We start from the raw sequence: 23,680 nt of genomic DNA, 5'->3' as shown, positions 1-23,680 counted from the left end.
TCCACACTCGCTGTCACACAGTGTTTGCTCACGCCGACACAGCAGCCGGGAATACCTCTCTCCATCATGTTTTGGGTTTCGTGCTTTGGTCTGGCTTCTGAACAAATATTTACGTTTATCCTGAGTAAAAGATTTGACTTAACTCTGCAAAAGAAGTAACAGGGTGAGGATGAGAATCTTATCTTAAGGATTACCAAGGAATACATACACATACAATCTCTACGTATGTTTGCATGCATATGTAAAAATAAACATACATGTATAATCATGGAAGATGCTACAGAGAAAGGAAGGCTGGATTAACATTCAAACTTCTGTAGAAAACATGTTAGTGTCATATAAGATAATAAACCTAACCTTTGAGACTATACTTGAGAAATTATTTTGCTGTGTTTCGATGTTTTGTAAGCTGATAGCCTGGCTAATGCAGAGTCTGGGGTCAAACCAAAAGCAAATAATAAATCAAACAAAGCTAGTCTTAGTGTTGTTTCCTGTTGCTGTAGTAACACCCTGACAACGGCACCTTAAGGGAAGGAAGGGTTTACTTGGCTCCTGTTTCTAAGCTATGGGCCATTACTGCAGGCATTCAAAGTGGCAGGTACTTGAAGCTCTGTCCATGGTCAGAAACAGAGGGCAGTAAGTGCGTACATGCTCAGCTTGATCTCTTCACTCTTACATAGTTCAGAATTTTTCCCACCTAGGGAATGGTGCCACCCACAGTGAGCATCTCAATTTACATGACCAGAAAAACTCACACAGGCATACCCACAGGCCAGCCTCGTCTAGGTCTCTCATTGAAACCTCCTTCCTCAGAGATTCTAGAAGTTAACATGCTAGCCACCACGGTTGCCTTCACTGTAAGCTGGTTCACACTGTAGATGACGAACGTTCTGCTTTTGTTTCTAGCTTTGGATAGTTTTCTAAGTGGCATTGTATCCTGAGTGCCTGGTAAGGTGCTTGGCACAAAGTGGGGGCTAGTCACTGTTTCTTGTGGGGATGGAGAGAAGGCTGAACCCTTGGATGGCAGGAGTGTAAATCCAGGAAAAGCCTTCTCGGAGGAAGTGCAGACACAGCCATCGCATTGGTGGATTTGGGGTCAAGACTGTCTGTGTGCAGAGGGCATGTGGGAATCTAGCAATGGGAATGGGTTTATCAAACAGGAAGTGGCGCTTAAGGGGGGGCTCAGTGATTAGGGCAAAGGGCAGGGGAGGACAGGAACTGTTATTTCTGGTGTTGCCTGCACATTGCTCTGTCATGTGATCGGGTCTCCAGGGCCATGTCACCCTCGCTTGTCCTTTTTCTGACATCCTCCCTCCACCCCGAGCACCCCAGAGCAAGACTGTGGAAACTCAGTGAGCCGAAAGACTCTTAACAGGGTACAGGCCCTCCCTCAGCCCAGCTTTCCTTATCCGTAAAGCTGGGGCTCACTCTAAGCAAACACCAAAGCTCTGGTGGGGGCTTGAAGTGCACCATCAGCAGTAAACTTTCTTTCCATCAAGTACTGTGTCTCGCCAACAACCAAAGATATCCTTGTACGCCGCAGCAGTCTGCAGCTCTGCTTCCTTAGCTGCCTGCAGCCTGTGGCCCCACTCCACCCAAATCCGCTTCCCATCTGTTCTGCCCCTTGGTCTCCCCCGCCACCCCAGTTTTCTCTTTCTTCCCCGGATCCTTGCTACAAGTCCCCCCACCCCCACTTAACTCCACTGGAGTCATGGAGAGTGATGAGCTCAGACCATACACCAGGGAGAAGGAACTGAGCAAGGCACAAACACACTGGATATCCCGGGGAAACTGGGTCTAGGATCTATGAGGATCTACTGGATCTGACCCAAGTGGGCCTGTCCTCTCAGCCACTACGATGTCACCATCCCTGGTCCAGACCTGCTTGGGTTTTCTGGAAGCAAGTAGCAGATGGAGTCCAGTGGTCATGAGGACAGTCTCTTAAAATGGTGATGCTGATGGACACCTTGTGGACACATGGAGAGCCTATGGCCTGTGTCTTTTGAGCTAGCAGGTACTTCAGCATCCACAGAGACATGTGTAGATGACATGCAAGTGTGCCAGAAAACAACACTAGCAGCAGCAGCAGCAAAACCCCCAAAGCAAGGGAAGGCCAAATGTGACCATTTCCTGTCAGCTCTTCTGTTAGGAAATGAAACCTTTTAATTTTCAATTCCTATTTTATTTTGTTTACTTGGTTTTCTAAAACTCACATTGTGTGTGTGTGCATGCGTGATGTGTGCATGTGTGTGTGTGTGTGTGTAGATCAGAGGACAGATTTTGAGAGTCACTTCTTTCTTTGTACCGTGAGTGTCCTAGGGATCTACCTCAGGTTGGTAGGAAGTGTCTTTAGCTGCTTATCTGTCTTGCCAACTCTCAGTTTCAATTTTTGAAAGTGACTGGGGTGTATCTCGGTGGCAGTGCACTTGCCTACCGTGTATAAAGCCCTGGGTTTGATCCCCAGCAACACAAAATGAGACAAGGAACATTGGGAATCTGAAGACTATTTGAGACTGACCGCTGAGCCCCCAGTCTCCGCCACTGCTTTTCTGATACTGGCCACCAGAGGGTACTGTGCACTCGCATTAAGTGTGGCCTTTTTTCTGCGTCTTTGTAGAGGTAGGAGCCCTGCTCTCTCCAACCCTCAGCTTTGGAAAAGATCTGGCTATTTCTAATGAAATATTGTGCTCTCCAGGAGGGCTCACTCTTTTAGAACTGCAGTGACTGTGTTATTATCTTAACACCCGGGTCTGCCCAGAAAAGTCTCAATGGGAGTGCATTCTCCGGTGTTCTTTCTTAGTGCGCAAGGCTCAGAGGGGAACATTGCCAGATGAGTGTGTGCTCATACATGAACCCGTTTAATTAATGGTGGGCTCTGATCTTCACACCTCTGCTGTTCAGGACCTGCCTCCACCCCTCTTTGGTACAGAAATGAAAAGGGCTCATCTGGTTATAGTAACTAGAGAATTCATGTGCCCAGGGGTTCTGGAACAATGTTATGACATTCAGGGTACTGTGCTTCCCAACAGGGCACTTTTAATTCCTGTCATGGATTATCCGCATCCTACTAATGCTATTAATAATTTTAATGGGTAATATCTATTGTGTCTCATGCATGCTGGGCATTATTTTAGGTGCTTAAGGACTTTAAAAAATGTTACATTTTGCTGCGTATGCCACGATGCATGTATGGAGGTCAGGAGACAACCCACAGAAATTTGGTCTGTGGGTCCTGGGGATCTGAACTGGCTGGTTTTGTGTGTCAACTTGACACAAGCTAGAGTCACGAGAGAGGAAGGAGCCTCAGCCGAGGAAAGGCCTCCATGAGATCCGTCTGTAAGGATTTTCTCAATTAGTGATCAATGGGGAGGGCCCAGCCCATGGTGGGTGAGGCCATACCTGAGCTGGTGGTCCTGGGTTCTATAGGAAAGCAGGTTGAGCAAGCTGCAGGAAGCAATCCAGTGAGCAACACTTACTCCATGGCCTCTGCATCAGCTCCTGCCTCTAGGTTTCTGCCTGTTTGAGTTCCTGACATCCTTTGATGATGAACTGTGCTATTGAATTGTAAGCCAAATAAACCCTTTTCTCCCCAACTTGCTTTTTGGTCGTGGTGTTTCATCCCAGTGATAGAAACCCTGACTAAGACAGGATCAAGCCCTGGTTGCCTGGCAACAACACCTTTCCCCACTGATCCATCTTGGTAGTCCACTCCCCGGGTCTCATGAGCATAAGCTTACTAGTCCTTGGGAAATCCCAGCCACTGGGAACCCCTGTGGCACACTTGCTGTTAGCATTCTTGCTCATCTGGTGAAGAGCAGTCTGGATATGACTCTCAATGGCGCTGTCTGTTCTTGCTGGTCACACAAGCGCTACTGCCAAAGAGGAGAACCCTCTGCAGTATGGTGGCTCTTAGCTAAGGATATGCCCTGGTACACCACCTGCAGCCCACTGTCTACTAGCTCTTTCCCCCATACCCACCTTTCCAGCCAGGTATGTCCCCCGTCTCCCAGTTCTTCCTTCTCCCACCAAGCCTTGCATTGCCTGCAGCTCAGTGGATCGCTGGTTCTGTCGTGGGAGTCCAGGCTCAGCTCTTTTGCCCTCCAATACACGCTTATTATTCTCCACGCTCCAACTTCTGCATCTGCAGATGGTGGCGGGGGTGGGGTGACAGTGATGCTCAGAGAAGGTACTCATGCATGCATGCAACATCAGTCATCTGGTGCATATGTCCACTTTGAACCCCCATCTCATCTCCTCTGTAGCTTTGGTGCCTGTCCCGGAACTAGCTCTTGTAGACCAGGCTGGCCTCGAACTCACAGAGATCCACCTGCCTCTGCCTCCCGAGTGCTGGGATTAAAGGCGTGTGCCACCACCGCCCGGCTCTCCCTCCCAACTTTATGTCTTCCTTTTAGACTTATTTATTTAGCCCACTGAATCCAGTTAACACCATCCATAAGCACATGGGTATTGGATCATCCCCTGGGGCTTGGGACCAATCAGTTGCTCCTAAAGAAAAGTGACTCTCCCTTCCCTAGCAACCATCCATGGCCAGTAACTCCTCAGCTAGGTCTGGGGTCTTGGGAGCCCCTCCCTTCTCCATGCTGGAGTTTTTGATGGGGCTTTAACTTGTGGGGGTACCATAGGGCAGCATGCCACAGCGTTCGCCCCCCCCCCGTCCTCTGGTGCCCCCTCTTCGGCAATGATAAAGATGTCCCATATGTGGCCAAGCGCTCGCAGTCCCCAGTGATGCATCTCTGCAGGAAGTACTCCCCACTGCAGCAAGAACCTCTGACTAAGGCTGGGAGCAGCACCAGGCTGTTAGCAGGGAGTTTGACGACATGGCCATTTAGAAAAACAGCATCTATGGCTACCTGAAGTGTCTTAAGCATCACGTGGCTCACCGTGAGGATTCAGTGTCTGTCATTACGTGTTATCTTTAAGATTACGGTTTCTGCCGCCATCTTATTTTCCGTCCATTTTCTTCCTCAGTCCTCAAGAGAATGCAGCCTCCGCTTCTTCTCTACCTATTCTGTCCTCGCTGTCCCTGCCACCCGAGCCCTGCCCTAACGCTGCCCGCTAGGTTGTCAGCTCTCTCCATAGGCAGGGCAGTCAGCGAAGCTTCTCTCGGTCTTTGTCATTGTCTCCTAGTGTGTGGTCTGGCCTTGGCCCAGCTCCTCTGGAGAGCATTTCTGCCCATTGGTTGCCTTTTCCTTAATTGTCCCCAAGGCTGTGTTCCTTGCCTTTGTCACCTTGTCAAGTCACTTTGATCTTGGCTACAAATCTCAGTTCCCAGCAGTTTGCTGGACCTTCCTGCCTCCCCTTCTAGGATCTTTAGACTTTATAACTGATAGATCAAGACCCAGACCATTCCCAAGTTCCCAAAGCCTCCGTGAGAGCTGGGGTACTGACAGCCAGTTTGCAAATGAACTACTTCACGGGAGGCTGAATGGGGAGAGGCCTGTAGGGTCTCGGTGGTCCTGATTACAGACCCAGCCAGGAAGATGGCCTTAAACTCCTGCTTCACCTTGTCATCCATAGTTAGAAGTGCACTCTGGAAGCTGGTGACTAAGTCATTGGGGAGTAGAAGGCAGTCAATCTACTGCTGCTTTATGTGACCTTGCCCCAGAATGATCAGGCTGCATTTACGGAGGAGCGTAGAGAATAGTGAACCACTGGTTCACACCACAGCCAGGATGAATCCGAGTGCATTCTGCCACGTGAAGGAAGTCAGTCAAATGTAGAAGGCTGGACACTGTGGAATTCCATGTATGTGACATTCTGGAAAAGTCAAAATGAAAGAAATAAGAAACATCACAGTTGCCAGGAACTGGGTTGAGGAGGGGACTTCCTGGGAGGGCAGCCCTGTGTTCCTACTGTGGTGGCAGGCATGACCTACCTGTTTTATCAACACGCTTATACTTATACCCAAAGAGTGAATTTTATTGAGCACAACAGTTTATTTTAAAAAGCACACTAAGGGCTGGGGCTGTAGCTCAGTTGGCGGAGTGCTGGCCTAGCATGCCCACAGCCCTGGCTTCTGTCTCCAGCTCTGCATAAAAATTGGGCCTGTCTGTTTGTCGTAATCCTAGCAGGAGGATCAAAGATTAAAAGCCATCCTTGGCCGCTTAGCGAGTTTGAGGTCAGCCTAGGCTACATGGACCTTGCCTCTGAAGAAACAAAGAAAGCACAAAGCCAAAGTAACTAAATAGACAAATAGAAATCAAATTAAAAGCAAGTCAAGCTGGACGTCTGTTTCACGTCTACAATCCTAGTCTTGGTGAGCTTGTACAGGATCACAGGGTCTGCGGCCATCCTGAGCTGTGGGGTAAAACCCTGTGTCAAAACAGACACCAGTAGAAAAGAAATAGATTAATTAATGACATGAAATCCCATCTAGGCTTCCAACAAGGAAGAAGGAAATGCTAATGTCACCTGCCAGCAGTTTAGGCTTAGCTCCAGTTCCACAGAGGTAGAAACTGAGGCTGAGAAAACTAGGTCCTGCATTGATATCACTTTCTCTTCCTCCTCCTGCCCCCTAGGTCCTGGTGCTGCACCAGGGGCTGGAGCTAGAGTGCCCCAGTGAGGCTGAAGTTTCACAGGGGTCACCTCAGACCATTGGGAAGCCTAGATATTTCCATTGTGATTCGTAACAGTAGCAAAATTACAGTTATGAAGTAGCAACAAAATGGCCTTATGGTTGGGGTCACCACACCATGAGAAAGTATATTAAAGGGTCACAGTATTAGGAGGACTGGGAAGCACTGCGACAGAGGACGGTAAAAGGGTCCTTCTGCTGTCATGGCCATGGCGGAGTTGGCGAGGTGCTCCTTGGGTACTGGTCTGAGTGGGGAGTTTGGGGTTCCATTGAGGGAGAAGTGTCAGGGCAGAGGAGGGAAGAAAGAGGCTCCGAGTGGGGAGCCACAGCTCTCTCAGCTAGAGTGTGGGACTGGGGATATGAGTTCTTTAAAGTAGTTGAATTTGGCTTTAGTGTACCGGAGGCTTCTGAAGGTGAAGTCAGTGCAGAGCCTGGGTTGACGTCCGCTGGTCTTGACCTGCACTTCCTGACCTGTTTCTAGAGCTTGTACGGTGCTGGGAGCACAAACGCACACATGTGTGGAGATGCAGATGAGTGTCTGTCTTTCATACGAGCAATCCCTGCTCATCCCCCTTAGACTCAAACGCCCTGACTCAGTCTGTTAATAAGTTCACTAGCAGAGCCTGGGACACCAGTGACTTTGAGGTACTGGATGGCTGAAGCTTCCTTGAGCAAGGCTTGGAGAGAAGCCTCCATCCACTTCACTGAACAAAACCTTCCCAGGGAGCTTAGCTAACCCAGCTGCACGCTAGTGGTCTCTTTAGCCCGAAGGACCTACCGTGACCAAGAGCAGGAGTGTTCATTGACACCTGCGTATGGTCCACTCATACCAGCTAGGCCTATGGGAGATGCCAGGTAAACAAACGTGTGTGAGGTGAGCGTGGTTACGTCACAGAAGGTCCCCAGACTGTTCTTAGAGCTGCTGGTCTCCGGAGACCCAGGCGCTGTGTTCCTTCTCAGAACCCTGCTCTCTCTTCTGTCTTTCTGAGTTCTGCTGCCCACCCATATGTCTAGCCAAGGGGACAGAGATCCATCAAATGGCAGCAGATCCAAGGAGACCCCTGACCAGCCAGTTCAGATGGTCTTTGCTTATCCAGGCTGCTTCACAGCTAGGCCAGCACCTCACTTCCTCCATCTTATGTCTAAGTGGGGTGTGTAGGAAAAGACCAGAGAAGTTCAAGGTCAGCTAGAGTATATGTATATAGTAAGTTTGAGAGTAGCATGGGATTCATGAGGACCATGTCTCCAAACAAACAAACAACTCAGGGCCGGAGATGAGCACAGTGGTTAAGAGCACAGCTGCCCTTCCCACATGGCAGCTCACAAGAGTCCAGCTCTAGTTCCAGTGGATCTCACGCTCTCTTCTGGCCTCCATGGGCACTGCGTGTATGCGGTGCACATAGATACATGCAGGCAAAATACCATACACATAGATCCAATCCTAAAAAAATGAATGTAAGTAAGTGATAGTACACGTCCATCTCATTTAAAACCGTGTGCTCAGTCGAAAGAGCTCTTCGGGGTTCTCCTTTTCCTTTGGAAGATTTCACGGGCCAGAGCTGAGAAAAAACTAAAGCCCTCCCCTCAAAACATATATATGTACATATGTATGCATATATATATATATATATATATTTATACACACACATGTATTTTATGTGTGTGTGTGGTCACTCCCTCCAACAGTTTGGGTTTCTGGGATCTGGAGTGTGTGCTGATGTTTCTCAGGCTAACAGGGGGTGTGTATAATAGGGTGGGGGTCAGGGGAAGAGCAGTCATTTTGTGGTCACCGAGAGCGGATGGACGTACTACCTTGTTTACCCTTGTTTACGGCTTCCTAAGGACAGTAGGCTGTGTTTGTTTGCTAATTAGAGGATGGGTTTCTTCTTAAGCTACACAGGACTAAAGCATTTCAGCTCAAACAAATAGAAAACAAGTATCTTATGATTACAAATAAATATTTGGGAGTCATAAAGTGTCAGATTCAGGGAATATATGTGTAAGTGTGGATCCATCACTCTGAGAAGTTGCTACCATGGAATTATCTTTTAAAGATCTTTTAAGAAAAATTTTATTGTTTCTCCTTTGACCTTCAGGGTTTCTGAAAATTCATTCATGGCTCTCGTATCCTAAAAGGTGTTTTATTTTAGGAGTATTTTTGACTAGTGAAAGCAATAGTTTTATTTTGATATGGCTATCTGAGCTAGGGACCTGCCTGTGATCCCAGCTACCTAAGAGGCTGAGGCATGAAGATTGTTTGGATTGAGGGCAGACTGGGCTACTCAGTGAGATGTGGTCTTAAAAGTCTCTTCAGAGACATCTATGTGACTCTACAAGATTTGGAGTTCCATACAAACAACTTTAATGTCTCCCCCGTGCTCCCTGTCATAACCTCTGACCTCTTCCAGAGCTGGTTTCTCTCTCCTGATAGGAGCACTGTCCTTTTCCACGATCAGGTTGGGGTATGGGAGAGGCTATCAGCTACCTTCTGTGCAGATTGTTTTTTCTCTATATGGTCTTTCCATGAACCCCACTTGTCCATTAGCCTGGTCCAGACCCAGCCAGGGAACCAGGAAGCTCCCAGACAGTTCACAATCTTATAAAAGCATGAGGACGTTAAGGGACAGGTGAATATGTGCTTGCAAGTGCTGGCTGCATCCCTGAATCAAGCTGTGTCCCAGAGGGGATGGGAGGAACATCTGCTTAGGTGATTAGGGGAGATTGCCATGGTAGCAACTATAGTAACACTGATGTAAGCATTGGCTCTGTTCTCCTAGCTGGAAGATGGTGAGGTGCCCAGGAGAGAGGCCTTGCACTGCCCTATGCATTCAGATGGGCTGTGTTTGGTAAAAATATTTGGTGAGTGACACATGATTAATATATTATGATAGATTAAGTGGCCAGGAAAAAAAAAAAAAACTTATGCAACTTGGCCAAGCTCAGATGCCTGAAACGGGGCTGCCTGATTGTAGGCATTTCGCAGTCTGACACCAGTAGCTACCTGTCCACTGTTACCACCCTATTCCATAGGGTCCTATGAACATCTGGGGAGCTGATGCTTTAAAAGACACCACCGGAGCTGGGGAGATGGCTCAGTGGGTAACGTGCTCACTGTGCAAGCTTGAGCACCCATACCAAAGCTGGGAGCAGTGGGGCGGTGTGTGCCTGTAACCCCAGTAAGGTGCCTTGAACTCAGTGGCCAACTAACCTAAAATGAGTTCCAGGGTTAGCACTAGAACCTGAAGTGATAGAGGACGATGTCCTGATGTCAACCTCTGGCCACACCACACAAATAGTATTAATGCCAAAAAATGCTGTCACTCTCCCACGCCTAGCTCCTCCTCCTTTATACCTGCTCTGCCTTTCCACCTGTCTGAGGAGGCTGACCAGACTTTGGGAATGGCTTGCTGCTTGCCACGGCGCCTAGGTCTCCCCATCGTCCATGTGCTCGGTGTTGCCCCCCTCTCCTCCCCATGTGCTCTAGCAGGCCTGCCTCGGGCTAGGTTTCTCCGCTGAATTTCACTGACAGTTTGGGAATAAACATGTTTTTATGTGTGGCCCCAGTCACTGCCAAGAATAACATTTACAGAGCTTCTAATTACCCCAGAGACTGTGGGGGGTCTCTATCAGAGTCAATAAACTACTTCATGTGATGCTGGCTAATTTGAGAATTTGTGGTGTCTTAGCTACAAGAGAGTGTTAATTAGGAACGCCCGTTCTCGGGACTCAGGTTTAGGATTTGGGTTTTAGAAACGCTAGACCACCTACCTTCCTGCTGATTTGTTAGCTGCTGATCAACATAGTATTGATTAAAAGATGAAGACTTTCTTCTGCTCCTCCCTCCCTGGACAAAATCCAGATGAAAACAAAGACTCCTTACAGGTGGTGGCCAGGAACGAGGAAAGGGTTTGCGTCCACAGGAATGTGTTTTGAGTTAGAGCCTTGGACATATCTCCTTTCTTTTTGTTTATGATTTTGATATAGTTTGGCAGGTTTGCTTTCTCCCCTTTATTATTATTTCCACAAAGATCAGAAAGACAGTTTGAGTTCATAGTGATTTTTAAGATTTATTTTATTTCTTATTTATAGGTGTGTGTGTGTGTGTGTGTGTGTGTGTGTGTGTGTGTGTGTATGCATGCCAACAGAGGCCAAATGAGGGCATCAGATCCCTGGAGCTGGAATTACGGGCAGTTATGAGCCATCTGACAAATTTAAGTCCTTAAATGCTCTTAACTGCTGAGTCATCTCTTCAACCCTTCATAGCCATAAAAAACAAAACAAAACAAAAAAAAAAAAACCCAAACTTTTTAAGACTTACTTGCTCTAAATGCTTTTAAAATATTCAGAAAAGTCAGTTCTGGAAGTTTTTAAAGGACTGGGGATGTAGGTCAGTGGAGAAACATTTGCCTAGAATGCATGCAGCTCTGGAATTTGTCCCCAGCCCTGGTATAGAAAAAAGAATGCCTGGTCATGGTGGCCCATGTCTGTTACCCCAGCAATCAGGACCTGGTCAAGGCAGGAGTACGTGAATTTCAGACTAACCTTAGATCCTGTCTCCTATCTTAACAAAACAAGCATTACAAACTATACTTGAAGTAAACTATGATGCACACTCAGAGAAGTTCATCAGTCTTTATGGCTCTCTATGATAAGGCTGTGGCTCCACCCGGCCCTTAGCTGCCACCCTCAGGCTTAGTGCTCGACTTCCGACTTCCGAAGGGCTGGAGCTGCCCGCGCCAGCAGACACACCCAGCTCTTGTGGCTCTTCATTTGCAGATGTAGGAAAATCTCTAAGACTGATGGCTTTTATTGTTATTATTGCCTATATGTTCATGTGTACATGTCTGTGTGTCACCTCTCTCTTCCCATTCTCAGGGCTGGGCTACAAAAGCATGCTTTTGCATGATTGCTGGCGCTATGCACTTAGGTCCTCACTGACACAGCAAGCATGTTGCAGATTGGGCCACCTCCCAGCCCAGCCCCTCCTTTGTTCTCCCCCCCACCCCGTGCATGCGTGTGCGTGTGTATGTTTACCTTTTAGTCTGTTTACCCTGGGTGTTCAATTTGTGGGTACTTGCCGGGGTACCTTCTGAAGATAGTCTCTTTTCTTAGAGATTGTCTATTGCTGATCGTTTAAGTTTTATGTAATCCTATTTTTCAGTGTTTTAAAGATGTTTTTATTTTACATGCATGTCTGAGAGCCTGCGTGTATGTGTGCATTCTGTGTGCCTGGAACAGAAGGGTCCAGAAGAGGGCTTTGGATCCCTTGGAACTGGAGTCACAGGCAGTTGTGAGTCACCGTGTGAGATCTAGGAGCCTAACCCAGCTCCTCTGCGAGGCAGCAAGTGCTCTTAACCACTGAGCCATCTCAACAGCCACTATTGGGATGATTTTCTGTGTTATCCAAGTCCTTTTCAGAAAGCTCTTGCCTGTGCTTGTATCTTGAAGTCTTGGGGCCAGCAAGATGGCTCAGCAGGTGAAGGGGTTTGCTGCAAAGTCCAGTGACTTAGTTCAGTCCTTGAACCCACTGAGAGGAAGGAGAGAACGAACTCCATAGGTTGCCCTCTGGGCTCCACATGTGTGTGCCACGGACATTGCTCCCCCACCCAAATAAATAAATACTGTATATTTTCAGACTGTGTCTCGTAGTTACTGTGTGGGTTTATCTCTGGCTCTTCTACCCCATGGTTCTGTCTTTGGGACAGTAGCAGCTGCTGTTGTCACCATGACTCTTTATTCTACAAAGATTGAGGTTGGACTTGGTCAAACTTCCAGCACTGTTACATCCGCCAAGGTTGGCCTTAACCATTCGGGGTCTTTGTGCTTCTATGTGAACTTCAGGGTTTTTGATATTTCAGTTGGGGAGGAACTACCATTGGGTAGAGAGTGCAGTGAATCTGTAAATTGCTTTTGATAATATTTTCACAATAATTTTTGCAGTGGTTTTATTGTGTGTTTCTTTTGTGCACCTTGGAGTGCGAACTGCCAGAGTTCAAATCCTGGCTTTGCCATCAGTTAGCTTTGTGGCAAATCATTTAACCTGTTAAAGCCTTGGTTTCTTCATTTGTAAAGTAGGGGTAACAACAGTACCTACTCATAAGATACTGTTTGGAAGACAGAATGAGTTAACATTTAATAGGGCTGTCCAAACAGTCAGTACCTGGCACACAGAGAGCACTCTGCAAGTGTTGATTTGGTAAAAGGAAACCTTGACAACAGCCTCTGATAGTGGTACCAACGAGCCCCATGTGTACAGGCTGAAGCCCAGTGTTGAGGATGTGACCAGATCCCATTTTCCTCCCGAGCAGAGTGTTCTGGTGTCTTATTCCACATTGACTTGCGGGCAACTCTCTAGGGGACTGGTGGGAAGGTAGTCTGAACAGAGTCCTGACTAGAAAAACACATACTCAGAAAAGAACTGGGACTCCCCAGGCAGAACTTTAGAAAAATAACAGACTGCTGCTTGCTTAAAGAGTAGAAAACTAGCCGGGCGGTGGTGGCGCACGCCTTTAATCCCAGCACTTGGGAGGCAGAGGCAGGTGGATCTCTGTGAGTTCGAGACCAGCCTTGTCTACAAGAGCTAGTTCCAGGACAGGCTCCAAAACCACAGAGAAACCCTGTCTCGAAAAACCAAAAAAAAAAAAAAAAAAAAAAAAAAAAAAAAGAGTAGAAAACTAGAGGACTGGAGAGATGACTCAGAGGTTAACTGCTCTTCCAGAGGTTCTAAGTTCAGTTCCCAGCAACCACATGGTGGCTCACAACCATCTATAATGAGATCTGGTGCCCTCTTTTGGCATGCACACATACATGCAAGCAGAACACTGCGTACATAATAAATAAATCTTTAAAAAAATTCTTTGTGGAGGGACGTGGAGCTGCTCTGCTGGGCTCAGGGTGGCAGGCTCAGGGTGGGGGTTTCGGTAGGATACAAGGAAACCTCGCACACTGCAAGCATGCTGCAGTTCAGAAGGATGCAGTTGGCGTGATGGAGGGAGAGCCATCCCCTGGCTTCTAAACATGTCCCCAGAGGCTTCAGGATCATCATAGTCTCTGGATATTTTTTAAAAAAATGTTTTCAACACTAGATTGTCAAGGAACCGCTGTTACAAAACACCCTTAAAAATGCCCCATGATTTCTATTGATTCCAGCAGCTCACAGTTGGCTTCGGTGTTTGAAGTTTGGACTGCTGTGCCTGCCCTGTCAGTGGGGCAAGAACGCCAATGGCTCAGATCCTGGTATATCGTGTGCCCTGTGGTTAAGTGCTCTGTGGTTAAGGGAGAGGAGGGGCACTTGGCGCGTGCTGTTTCTCATCATCTTCCCCGCCCCCATACTGCCAGAGTGGGCAGCACTGCTGGCCTGGGCTGCCTGACAGCGGATGTCAAGAATGTTTAGGAAAGTCTTCAGATCGTGGTTTGTCATCTGGCCTTCTCCAAGTGGGTCATAAAAAGACAGACGACGTGCCCACTTCAGGGAAGTCATGGTTTCAAGACTTTACGTTGGGAACTCTGTCAACTCCCATTCTGTACAAATAAGTCTCCTGCCTCACTTTTGGAGAAAAGCCCCTCAGCTCTTGTCTTCAGCTACACTAACATCCTCAGGGAGACTCACTGGGTCCTCTTGCCAATATAAGGATGTCCCTCCTTCCTCCCACCTCCTCCACTTACTTTCTTGAAGGACATCTGTCATTTGTCTCCCCACAATGTACCCTCCCTCAAGTGCCTTCTTGTCCTGGCAGGGGCCTTCCTCTGTTTATAGACGACTCATGAACACTCTCTGTCACTGATGTCTTTCTGTGTATCCTCAGCTCCACCCCGAGGCTTCTGTCGATCTCCAGTGTGAGGTGTCTGCTTTTGGCTTCTGTCTCAACTCTATTCTCCCCATAGGCCTTCTCTCTGTCCCCAGTTGACGCTAGAATTTGTGGAGCATCTCTAGTCCCCCCGCCACACACACAAATCCCTGTCCTGTTTCTTAGAGCTATGTTCACGTTGTGTTGCCCTCCTGTTGTGTGCTGTTTTCTTTTGTGTGTATCTTGTGAAGATGTTAGGAACAGGTTTACGGAGGCCAGCACTGGACATTGTGTGTGAGGTTCAGCAGTAACACAACATCCCCAGGCTTGACCCTAGACAGGACACTTTATCATGTGTCTTCTGTGTGTCAGGCACCTGGGACAGAACACTTTAGCTCATCCAACCTTACACTCTCCTTTGAGGGGACCTATCCAGGGCAGATGTGGCCCCAGCCTCTGTGTCCCACTCGCTGGCCATGATATCTCTTGGGAGGCGTGGACCTTAGCTTGGCAGGTCTCCTTCAAGAGGCTCAACTGGGAAAAGTGTCTCTGAAGACACACAAGTGGCAGGAACTGAAAGCTAACGGGCTGGCTAGCTGAACGGTGCGGAAGACAGTGCAGGCGTTGCTGAGACTCGGCGATAGAGCGCCGGGGTGGGAGAAAGGGAGCAGGGCAGCCAGCAGGTGCAGGAACTGTTACCCCAGAGTGATGGAGTAAATTTGAGGTTCGGAAACGGGGTCTTGCAGAGCTGAGCCCCTCTTGCTGCTACCACCCCATGGACCAGCCCTTCCCATCTGTATTCAGGCTCGCTGTGCTTGGTGCCACTTACAGAGTTCCCACGTGTGCTCTAGTTGATGAAATTTTATTTACTTTATTATCATGCAAAGATTTTTTTCCCCATCAAATTCACATCTTTTATTTTGCCTGAAGACGTTTTTATCTTACCTTCGCTTGAAAAAAGCATGGTGGGGCTGGTAAAATGACTCAGCAGGCAGAGGCACTTGCTGCCAACGCTGAAGACCCGCATGGCAGGGAGAACTGACTCCCACAAGGTGTCCTCTGACCTCCAACTATGTGCCATGGCACACTCCACACAGAATAACTAAATATAATAAAAAAAATTAAAACCTAGAGCTTGTGTGGCCTTCATGGAGACACCGGGGTTCCTCAGCCTGTGTGCAATGGGGAAAAATTCCTGTCTGAATCAAAGCCATCTGATAGTGTCTGTTTGGGAACTGTTTGTATGTTAAAAAGAGAGAGATCCTGGGCATTGGGTTTGACGTGTGTTTGTATTCTGGTGTTGCTATGGGTTTGATTTTCACAGGTGGGCAACGGACTCTTCTGTGAGGCTATGAGACCAAGCAGGTTTTGGGGGTGAAAGTAGCCACTGAAGTCTCTGAAAGAGTCCTCCACCTCATGCCCCCAGCCGTCCATCCAGGGGGCTTTCCTCTTGGTGAGGCAGAGCCTCCTCTGTGCATCTAATCCCTGGACGGTAACATTTGGTTTTTCTCTTCTAGACCCAAGCGGCCGAGGCAGAACAACTTCTCAATGTTTCCCTCTCCCAAAGCTTGGAATTTCAGAGGGGTAAGTAGTATCTGTCCTGAGTGACCCTGCCCCATGGTGGGGACATAGTAAGCTACACTTTGCTCTCCTAACAACCTTCACCTGGGGACAGCACCTAAGTGTCCATGCACAGGTGACATCACCTGCCCTGGACATAGACCATGTGGCTGTAGGAGACTCATGTGAAAATGTCAAGGTCTATCATGACAATGTCAAGGACTGGCTCTGTGTTGCTGCAAAGCTTCCAGTGTGCCTGGAGGTGGACCTTTGCCTTTTTGCAGGGTTATCTGGTGATGCAGATCTGTAATGCAAAGCCCATCTTGGGTCTGTAAGGCTGAGCTGTGCACACTCTCCCAGACTGGGGTCCTAGAGCACAGCATCCCTGGAACACTTAGTTTCTATTTAGAGAGGAAGGGTTCAGACTCTATGTGCTAGCAAATCTGCTGTGTTTGTGTGTGTGGTAGCGAAAGCCTTTGTAGTGTAAGTGTTTGCAGTTCTGGGCTTCTTTAGCTTGTGAAGGAGGAGGATGCTGAGCATGCTCACCCGGGCCCTGGGCGGTTGTCATAAAGGAGGGCTGAGGTATAGAGACAGGTTGTGAGTAGTGTACTGGAAGGATGGATGACTACATTGTTCTAGATGTGAGGTGCAGAGGGCAGCGCATGTGGGAAAGAACTGAGGGTTAGGAGTAGCCGAAGATCAGAGAGGGATATCACGATGCTGTCAAAGGCCTGGCAGCGTGAATAGTACAGCAGAATCTGCATCGTTGGTCCGAGGAGCATCAGGCTTGTGGTTTATCTTAACTGTATCCATAAGAGTTCGTCTGTTACCAGGTTCAGGAAGAGTCAGCCATGCTGCACGCTTACACAGTCGGTTAGCCTTGCTCCAGGTTGCCCTTGTTAGCAAACACTTCACCGCCCCCCCCCCCCCCGCAGTTCCCACTCTTGAAACTGGGTGTGTCTCCAGCTCCAGCAAGGGGTGGTAGTGTGCCCCTCTTTCACTAGACCCGGGGTGCCGCAGATGCATTCACACGCAGACACTGAGAGCATTGTTTGGCTGGCCTTGGTGGGGATTTCGAAAACAGTGAAAGATAGATCAGAGCGGGAGGAAGGAGAAGGGCAGTGAGGAGGGGCCCGAAGGGTGTGTTGAGCCTCTGTACCTTTGTTCCTCTTCTGGTTGTGAGAGTGCTTAGCTCAGAATCTCCCCCCCCCCCCCCCGTGTGTGTGTGTGTGTGTGTGTGTGTGTGTGAGAGAGAGAGAGAGAGAGAGAGAGAGAGAGAGAGAGAGAGAGAGAGGCTGTGACATCCTTCCAAGGCTGGAAGTAAGGCAGGCTGTCATTCCACCTGACATTTTGTGGGTTCCACGGATCCGAACTCCAGTTATTTGACAAGTGCTTTAACTGTTGAGTTGCTTCCCTGGCCCACGGAACTATGGCGTTCTTGCTCTTGTCTGCGGATGAGCAGTGCTGGAGATGCAGTAGCTCTGCGGACTGCAGGAGACATTTTACACACCTCCTTGGCTGTTTCTCTGGGGCCTAGTCTTTACTTAGGAAGACGTGTGGAGACTCTTGGGTTTAGAAGGACATACAGTATAGCCTCAGCTCTCTCACTGAAGCTGAAGGCCTAGTCAGGACTCTGGTTGCCTTCTGGTGATGAAGTCGATGTAAATCGCCTCAAGTGAAGAGGAAACTGATGGGTTAGGATTAGGGTTGGGGCCTGGGCCACCCAGACAGTGTCCCTCCTAATGACCCGAAAGCCTGCAGTTCTGAGGTGATATCTTATGTCTTAGATGTCTGCCTCTCCACAGAAGAAAGTGACTTGCCTGTGACCACACATGGTAAAGTAGCGCCCAGACTCCAGCTAACTGTGCCTTGAGTGGCACTTTTGTGGGACGTCTTTTCCATACGAAGTTATTTGTCTCACGCCAACTTTCCAAACAAACAAGGGGCTTGGCAAAGGCATAATGTAAAGTAAAAAACCCAGTAGAAAAAATTGTGAAGGGTCGGGATAAGCCGTCCTAAAGAGGAAATACAAAGTAGTCAAACCGCTCATTTTAACTGATGTTTTAAAATAACAAAGGTAGTTAAAAAAAATAGCAATAATGATGTAGTAAGTCCATTGACGTCTTACCGTGTGTAAGCATCACATGCTCTGGCAGACGTGATCTTATCCCAGTCCTCAGATGGTGAGAACAAAGCCAGAACCATCACCAGAGTTCCACAGTGATGAGACAGGGGCCCAGTTTGCTTAAATTACATCTTATTGACTGACTGATTGATTGATTGATTGATGTGTGGCCCAAGAGGGGCGCATACATGCCGATGAGCATGTGTGGATGTCAGAGGACAACTTTGTGGGGCTTGACTCCTTCCTTGCACCATATGGGACTGAAGGGTCAGATTCAGATAATCAGGCTTGGCGTCCAGTGCCTTCACCTGCTTAGCCATCCTGCTGGTTCTGGGTCTAGCCTGGCCTCAGAGTCTGTTCTCTGCGCAGTGTGGTTGTATGACTAGTGCATATGATGTGAGGGAGGCAGTGTGTGCATGTAGTGTGTTGTCTATAACGTGATCAGTTCTTTCATGATGAGAAGTGATGAGAAGCCGTCCAGTTCTTTCTGAAGGGAGATGATACATACATGGTAACATATAGAATAAATACATAGGAAAAGTTTGGGAAGCTGTCACTCTTGAGGGATTGTCTGGGTTGGCCGAGAGCTTCTGGGATGGTTGTGTTGCCTCCAGAGTTTTTGTCATGTCTGAATTCTCTAGAGAGGAGGTGTGCTGCACCTATAAATATCAAAAGGATAAGCATGGTAACTAAAGAAGACCTTCCATTATCAGAGTCTGCTATAAGCAAGAGGAGGTATATTTAGCCGGGTTTGGAGCTAGAAGGCCCTGCTAAGAGACATCGTCAACCGATGTCATACAAGGCCTTTGAGGACTGATAAAATCTGAATATACAGAAAGGGTCTGTGTAGCATGAATAATAAAAACTCAGAGACATATTGGGGTTCAAACTGAAGATCAGAAAAGCAAAGCAGCCTACCATTGGCTTTTCCCATTACCTCAGACCGAAATGGCGACCCTGCTTCCCCTAATGCTCAGAATAAGACTGAGCTGAGACCTGTCTCCTCCCGTTTTATATTCCCCTCTAGAGATGGGATTAAAGGTGTGTGCCATCACTGCCTGGCCTTTATGGCTGACTAGTCTGACTGCTTTGCACTGAGCTTCAGGCAAGCTTCATTTATTAAACACTATAGGCCTGCTTGTCCCATGACCAAAGACATGTGTCCACATCTTCTCCCCTACCCTCACTTCTGAGAGCCTAGGAGGCCACCATACACACTTGTGGTTGGGCATTTTACTATAAGCTGCCCCTGGATAGTCCAGACTCCGAGTTTGGTAAAAAAAAATCCTTGGCCGCTATAACAGAAACTTAAGTAATAAAGCCAAGTGCTTTGGCTTTGGGGTCAGAATGCCAGAGGAAGGACTTCAGCCTGGACACATGTCAGTATCAAATCCTTATGGGAGAGATGATGAAGACATCTTTAAAAACCCGAGGCTTAGTGATGGTGCGCACAGTGTCCGGAATAACGCCTCCTAGGGAAGTGTGCAGGAAATATGAGGTCTTTACTGCCGAGGTGCCCTCATACCTGACGGGCACATTTTCTAGGGATACCTATTTAATAGATGTCTCTTTGATGTGAGATGCCCTTTAAAAGGGAAACTGCCCACGCCCATATCTGGTTTCCTCTGAATCCTGCTTCTCTCATTTTCTTCAGGCAGCAGAGTAGCCACCCTGGGTATAGCCTGATACCTGGGAGGGTCAGCCCTTGTCATCTTGCCTTGCTGACACCAGAGGTGTGGCAGGCATACCGCAGCTCGTCTTTAGATTCGAGCCTCTGTCGTTTGCTTTGGCCATGTTCCAGACCTGTGGGGTTAGAGTGGACCTGGGTGTCACTTCTTCAGTACACAATTGAGACTGAGTTTGTAGTTGCCTTTGTTTGTCTTATGTAGTTAATTAATTAGCTTCAATTAATCTCCTGCTGGTTCCCTAATTCTGCCGGTTAGAGGATGCTTGAACTTTGGACTAATTAGGGAACCGTAGCTGAAAGCCACAAAACGTAAATGGGAACTGAGTGAAAAGAGGCAGAGTGAAAAAACCTAATGACTTGACTTTGGTACCTGGAGCCCACGGGAAGGTGGGAGAAGAGAGCCAGCTTCATAGGTGCCTCCAACATTCACGTGTGTGCTGACATGCTCCCCCTGAAAAAATAGCACAGAAAAAGCCTTCAAAAATAAATTTTAAAAAAAATTTAAGCAAACAGTGTGCATGTGTACTCAGGTCAAAATACTACCTAAGGTCATTCCTCGGGCTTATCTGCCTTTGTTTTTGTTACAGGTCTCTTTCTATCTTAAATCATGCAGATTTGCCCAGGCTGGCTGGCTAACCAAAGCCCTGTCTGTCCGTCCCCTTCTGCCCTCACTGCAGGGATTACAAATGTGTGCTACCATGCCTGGCTCTTCCCAAAGGACACTATTTTTTTTAATGTATTTATTTTTTTAAATACCTGTATACCTGCATACCAGAAGACGGCATCAGATCCCATTATAGATGGTTGTGATCCAAACCCACCATGTGGTTGCTGGGAACTGAACTCAGGATCTCTGGAAGAGTAGTCAGTGCTCTTAACCACGGAGCCATCTCTCCAGCCCCAGCAGACAGATCTTTTTAAACATACAGAGGTATGGGAAATTTTTAAAGAATGGGGAGGGAACTGAGTCTTCTCTGGAACCTGTCTCCTCTCTGCCACCGGTGCAGCAGCTCTACAGACCAAATTTAAGTTCCCTCAAACTGTGGAAATGCAGCCATGTTCAGAGACACCCCCCCCAACACACACAGACACGCACACATACACATATACACAGACATACACACACTCAACGCATACACACACACAGAGACACACACACATGCACAGATACACAGACATACACGCGCACACATGCACACAACAGAGACAAACACATGCATGCATACACAGACATACATACACACAGAGATACACGTACACAGACACACATATGTGTGCGCACACACACGCATGCACAACAGAGACACACATGTGCACATACACAACAGAGACATACACGCATGCACACACAGAGACATGTGCGCGCACAGAAACACACAAGCACATTCACACACGCATGCATGCACAACAGAGGCACACACACACATACACATGCACACAGAAATGCACATGTACATGCGCGTGCGCGCGCACACACACACACACACACACACACAGTGACTAGTGAGGAATTCTCATTGGTCTAGGTTTGTCACGTGAATACTCCCAAGCGAATCATAAGTGGCCAGGGGATAGGGTCACTCTCTTCCCCCATTGTTGCTTTTACTGCAACCATAACAATATAGGGGTAGATTAGTTTCTAGAAAGCTAGGAGGCACTGGGCAGATGCCAACAATTTTTGTTCACTAAGTTATCCCTCATTTCTCCTCATACAGTAAAAAGTAGGCAATTGTCGCCGTACCTGGGCTCTGACTTCAGGTAGCCCCAACTCCGAACTTCCCTTTTTGGAATAGAGGTTGTTCATTTAGTAACTGGTTTGGTTTTTTTCACTCCTGACAGTTTGCCGGGAGCAAGAATATCTTACTCAGCAGGAGTACGTATCAAACATCATCGTCTCGAGTTAAAGAGTGACAGGCCTGAAGGCTGTATTCTGAAATGGCTTCCGGCACTCAGGAGGCTGAGACAAGAGGTGGCCACAAGCGGCCAACCTGATCTGTAATGAGAAACCTTGTCTCAGCTCCTAGCGTACCCCCACCCTGGAGGGAGGGGAAAGACAGACAGACAGACAGATCTGGGGACAGTTCTGTTTGATCAGTAGCCGCTTTTTGCCAGTTAGCTGAAAATTGCTGCGTAATTTTTGTTTGACTTGTTTCCTGGATAGAAGACACGTGGAACCTGCGTGGGCAGGCACTAGTGTGCAGTCACATGTGGGCCTCCTGTGGATTATTATTTGAATTTTGTGCCTCTGTATATCGTGTGTATACATGGCACTCTATATACATGTATACATGGTACTCTATATACGTGTATATGTGTGTATACATGGTACTCTATATACATGTATACGTGTGTATACATGTACTCTGGCGACTTGTGTCTCATGGCTATTAAGTATCTTTTGCTCCTCTTATTTGTGTTTCGTACATATATTTTACTTACTAGCTGTTTACGTGTTCTTCACATAATGTAAAATACTTTCCATTATGGAACATGTCTTCTAAGTGACATTTTCATAAGTGAAATGTATACACTCCAAACCCAAATCTTACTGCAGTGTGATTACACAGGAGTTCATTTTCAATGAATGATTCTGTGTGTGTGGGGTAATGGAATTCCTCTCTCACTTGAGTTTTGGGTTCAACTGGGCTCATTGTCATTCACCAGCTCTGGAGATCTGCAAGTCCTGGGCCAGCGATTTTTGTGCGTGATTGTTCCTGCCCACTCGCAGATGGCGCTGGTAGTAGAACCAGCTGGCTCTGACACTGGAGCAGCAGCGTGTACCGCGAGTCCCCGACTGCTTGGCTAACCCACGTTCAGCAGAGGAGGAACATTCTGTGCGTCACAATACTGCTAATGTGCTTCTGTGTCCCCGGGGTTGATTGGATTGAACATCCCACTTAGGAAAAAAGGGGGAAACAAGGCTGATTTTTTTTTTTTTTAGAAGCAAAGCTCTGATCTGAGTTAAGAGAAGTACAATGATGTATATCAGCTATGCATTTTAATTTATGCAGGTTCACCTAAACCTTACTGAAGAGGGCATGGGAGAAGAGGGCATGTTCAGCGACGTTACTGTTTTCTCTGGTGGTCCTCTTGGGGATGCTAGACCATGCCATGGCCTCTGTGCAGTGTGCACCCTAAAACCAAGAAGCAGCTTTCTCTGGCGCTAAGCTGAAGATGCGTATAGCATGCTTGCTCCAGCAGCAGGGGAGGGAGGACTGAGTGTGGTTACTGAAAGGATTCACTCGGTTCCTTCCTAGGGGTTAACATGATTATCATTTTTACAGTGTGTGTCGTGTTGTCAGTGTTTTTATCATGAATCGTGACAAACACGCGAGAAAGCTGGAAGATAAGAACATTGAGCGTTTACTCTCCAGAATCTGCAGCTGCTAGTGTTTGCTCTCCTTGTTGGTTGACTGTGGACACGGGGTGGATTTATTTTGCAGACACTTCAAAATTTGCAGATACCATGATTTTATGTTTCTAAACACTCCAGCATATAGATGCCAAGAATAAGGATGCTGGCCACGTTATTGTCAAATCCAGCAGTTACCAGTTCCTCTATTTCCCATCATAGGTTGTGTGTTCATAACATCCCAGCCGGCTCTCCTGGACAGTTTCTCACCGATCTCTCAGGATCGGACAGTGCATCCTGCTGGAGTATTTTATTTCTTAGTTTAAAAAAAAAATCTAATCAAGGGTTGAGATTTTGTTATAAGGTTTCTTCCATATATTTTATTCTCAGATAGTCCTTTTGCCCCATTCTTTTTATGCTCTTTTAAAATGTTTTGAAAAAATCAGATGAGTTGCTTATAGATATGTCTCATATTTGACTGGTAAATACTTCAGTATCGTGTGTGTCAGTGTGTGTTTGTGCGCACACGCGTGTACTGTACATCTACCCTAGGGTGTCATTTATCCTGTTTTTC

The 23,680-nt window shown here is 47.5% G+C and overlaps 1 protein-coding gene across 1 annotated transcript in view; it reads left to right on the top strand.

The window, feature by feature from the left end:
* The window catches only part of Arhgef3 (Rho guanine nucleotide exchange factor 3), a 287,187-nt gene that overhangs the window by 83,223 nt on the left and 180,284 nt on the right, over positions 1-23,680 (top strand). Inside the window, exon 3 of the mRNA XM_057770292.1 lies at positions 15,900-15,966. Within this exon, the coding sequence (XP_057626275.1) occupies positions 15,900-15,966 (67 nt within the window). The remainder of the gene's footprint in view (positions 1-15,899; positions 15,967-23,680) is intronic.

This window comes from Chionomys nivalis, chromosome 5, assembly GCF_950005125.1.
Source record: "Chionomys nivalis chromosome 5, mChiNiv1.1, whole genome shotgun sequence".
Taxonomy (NCBI): domain Eukaryota; kingdom Metazoa; phylum Chordata; class Mammalia; order Rodentia; family Cricetidae; genus Chionomys; species Chionomys nivalis.
Note: the sequence above shows the minus strand (reverse complement) of the source record. Positions and strands in the feature narration are given on the sequence as shown.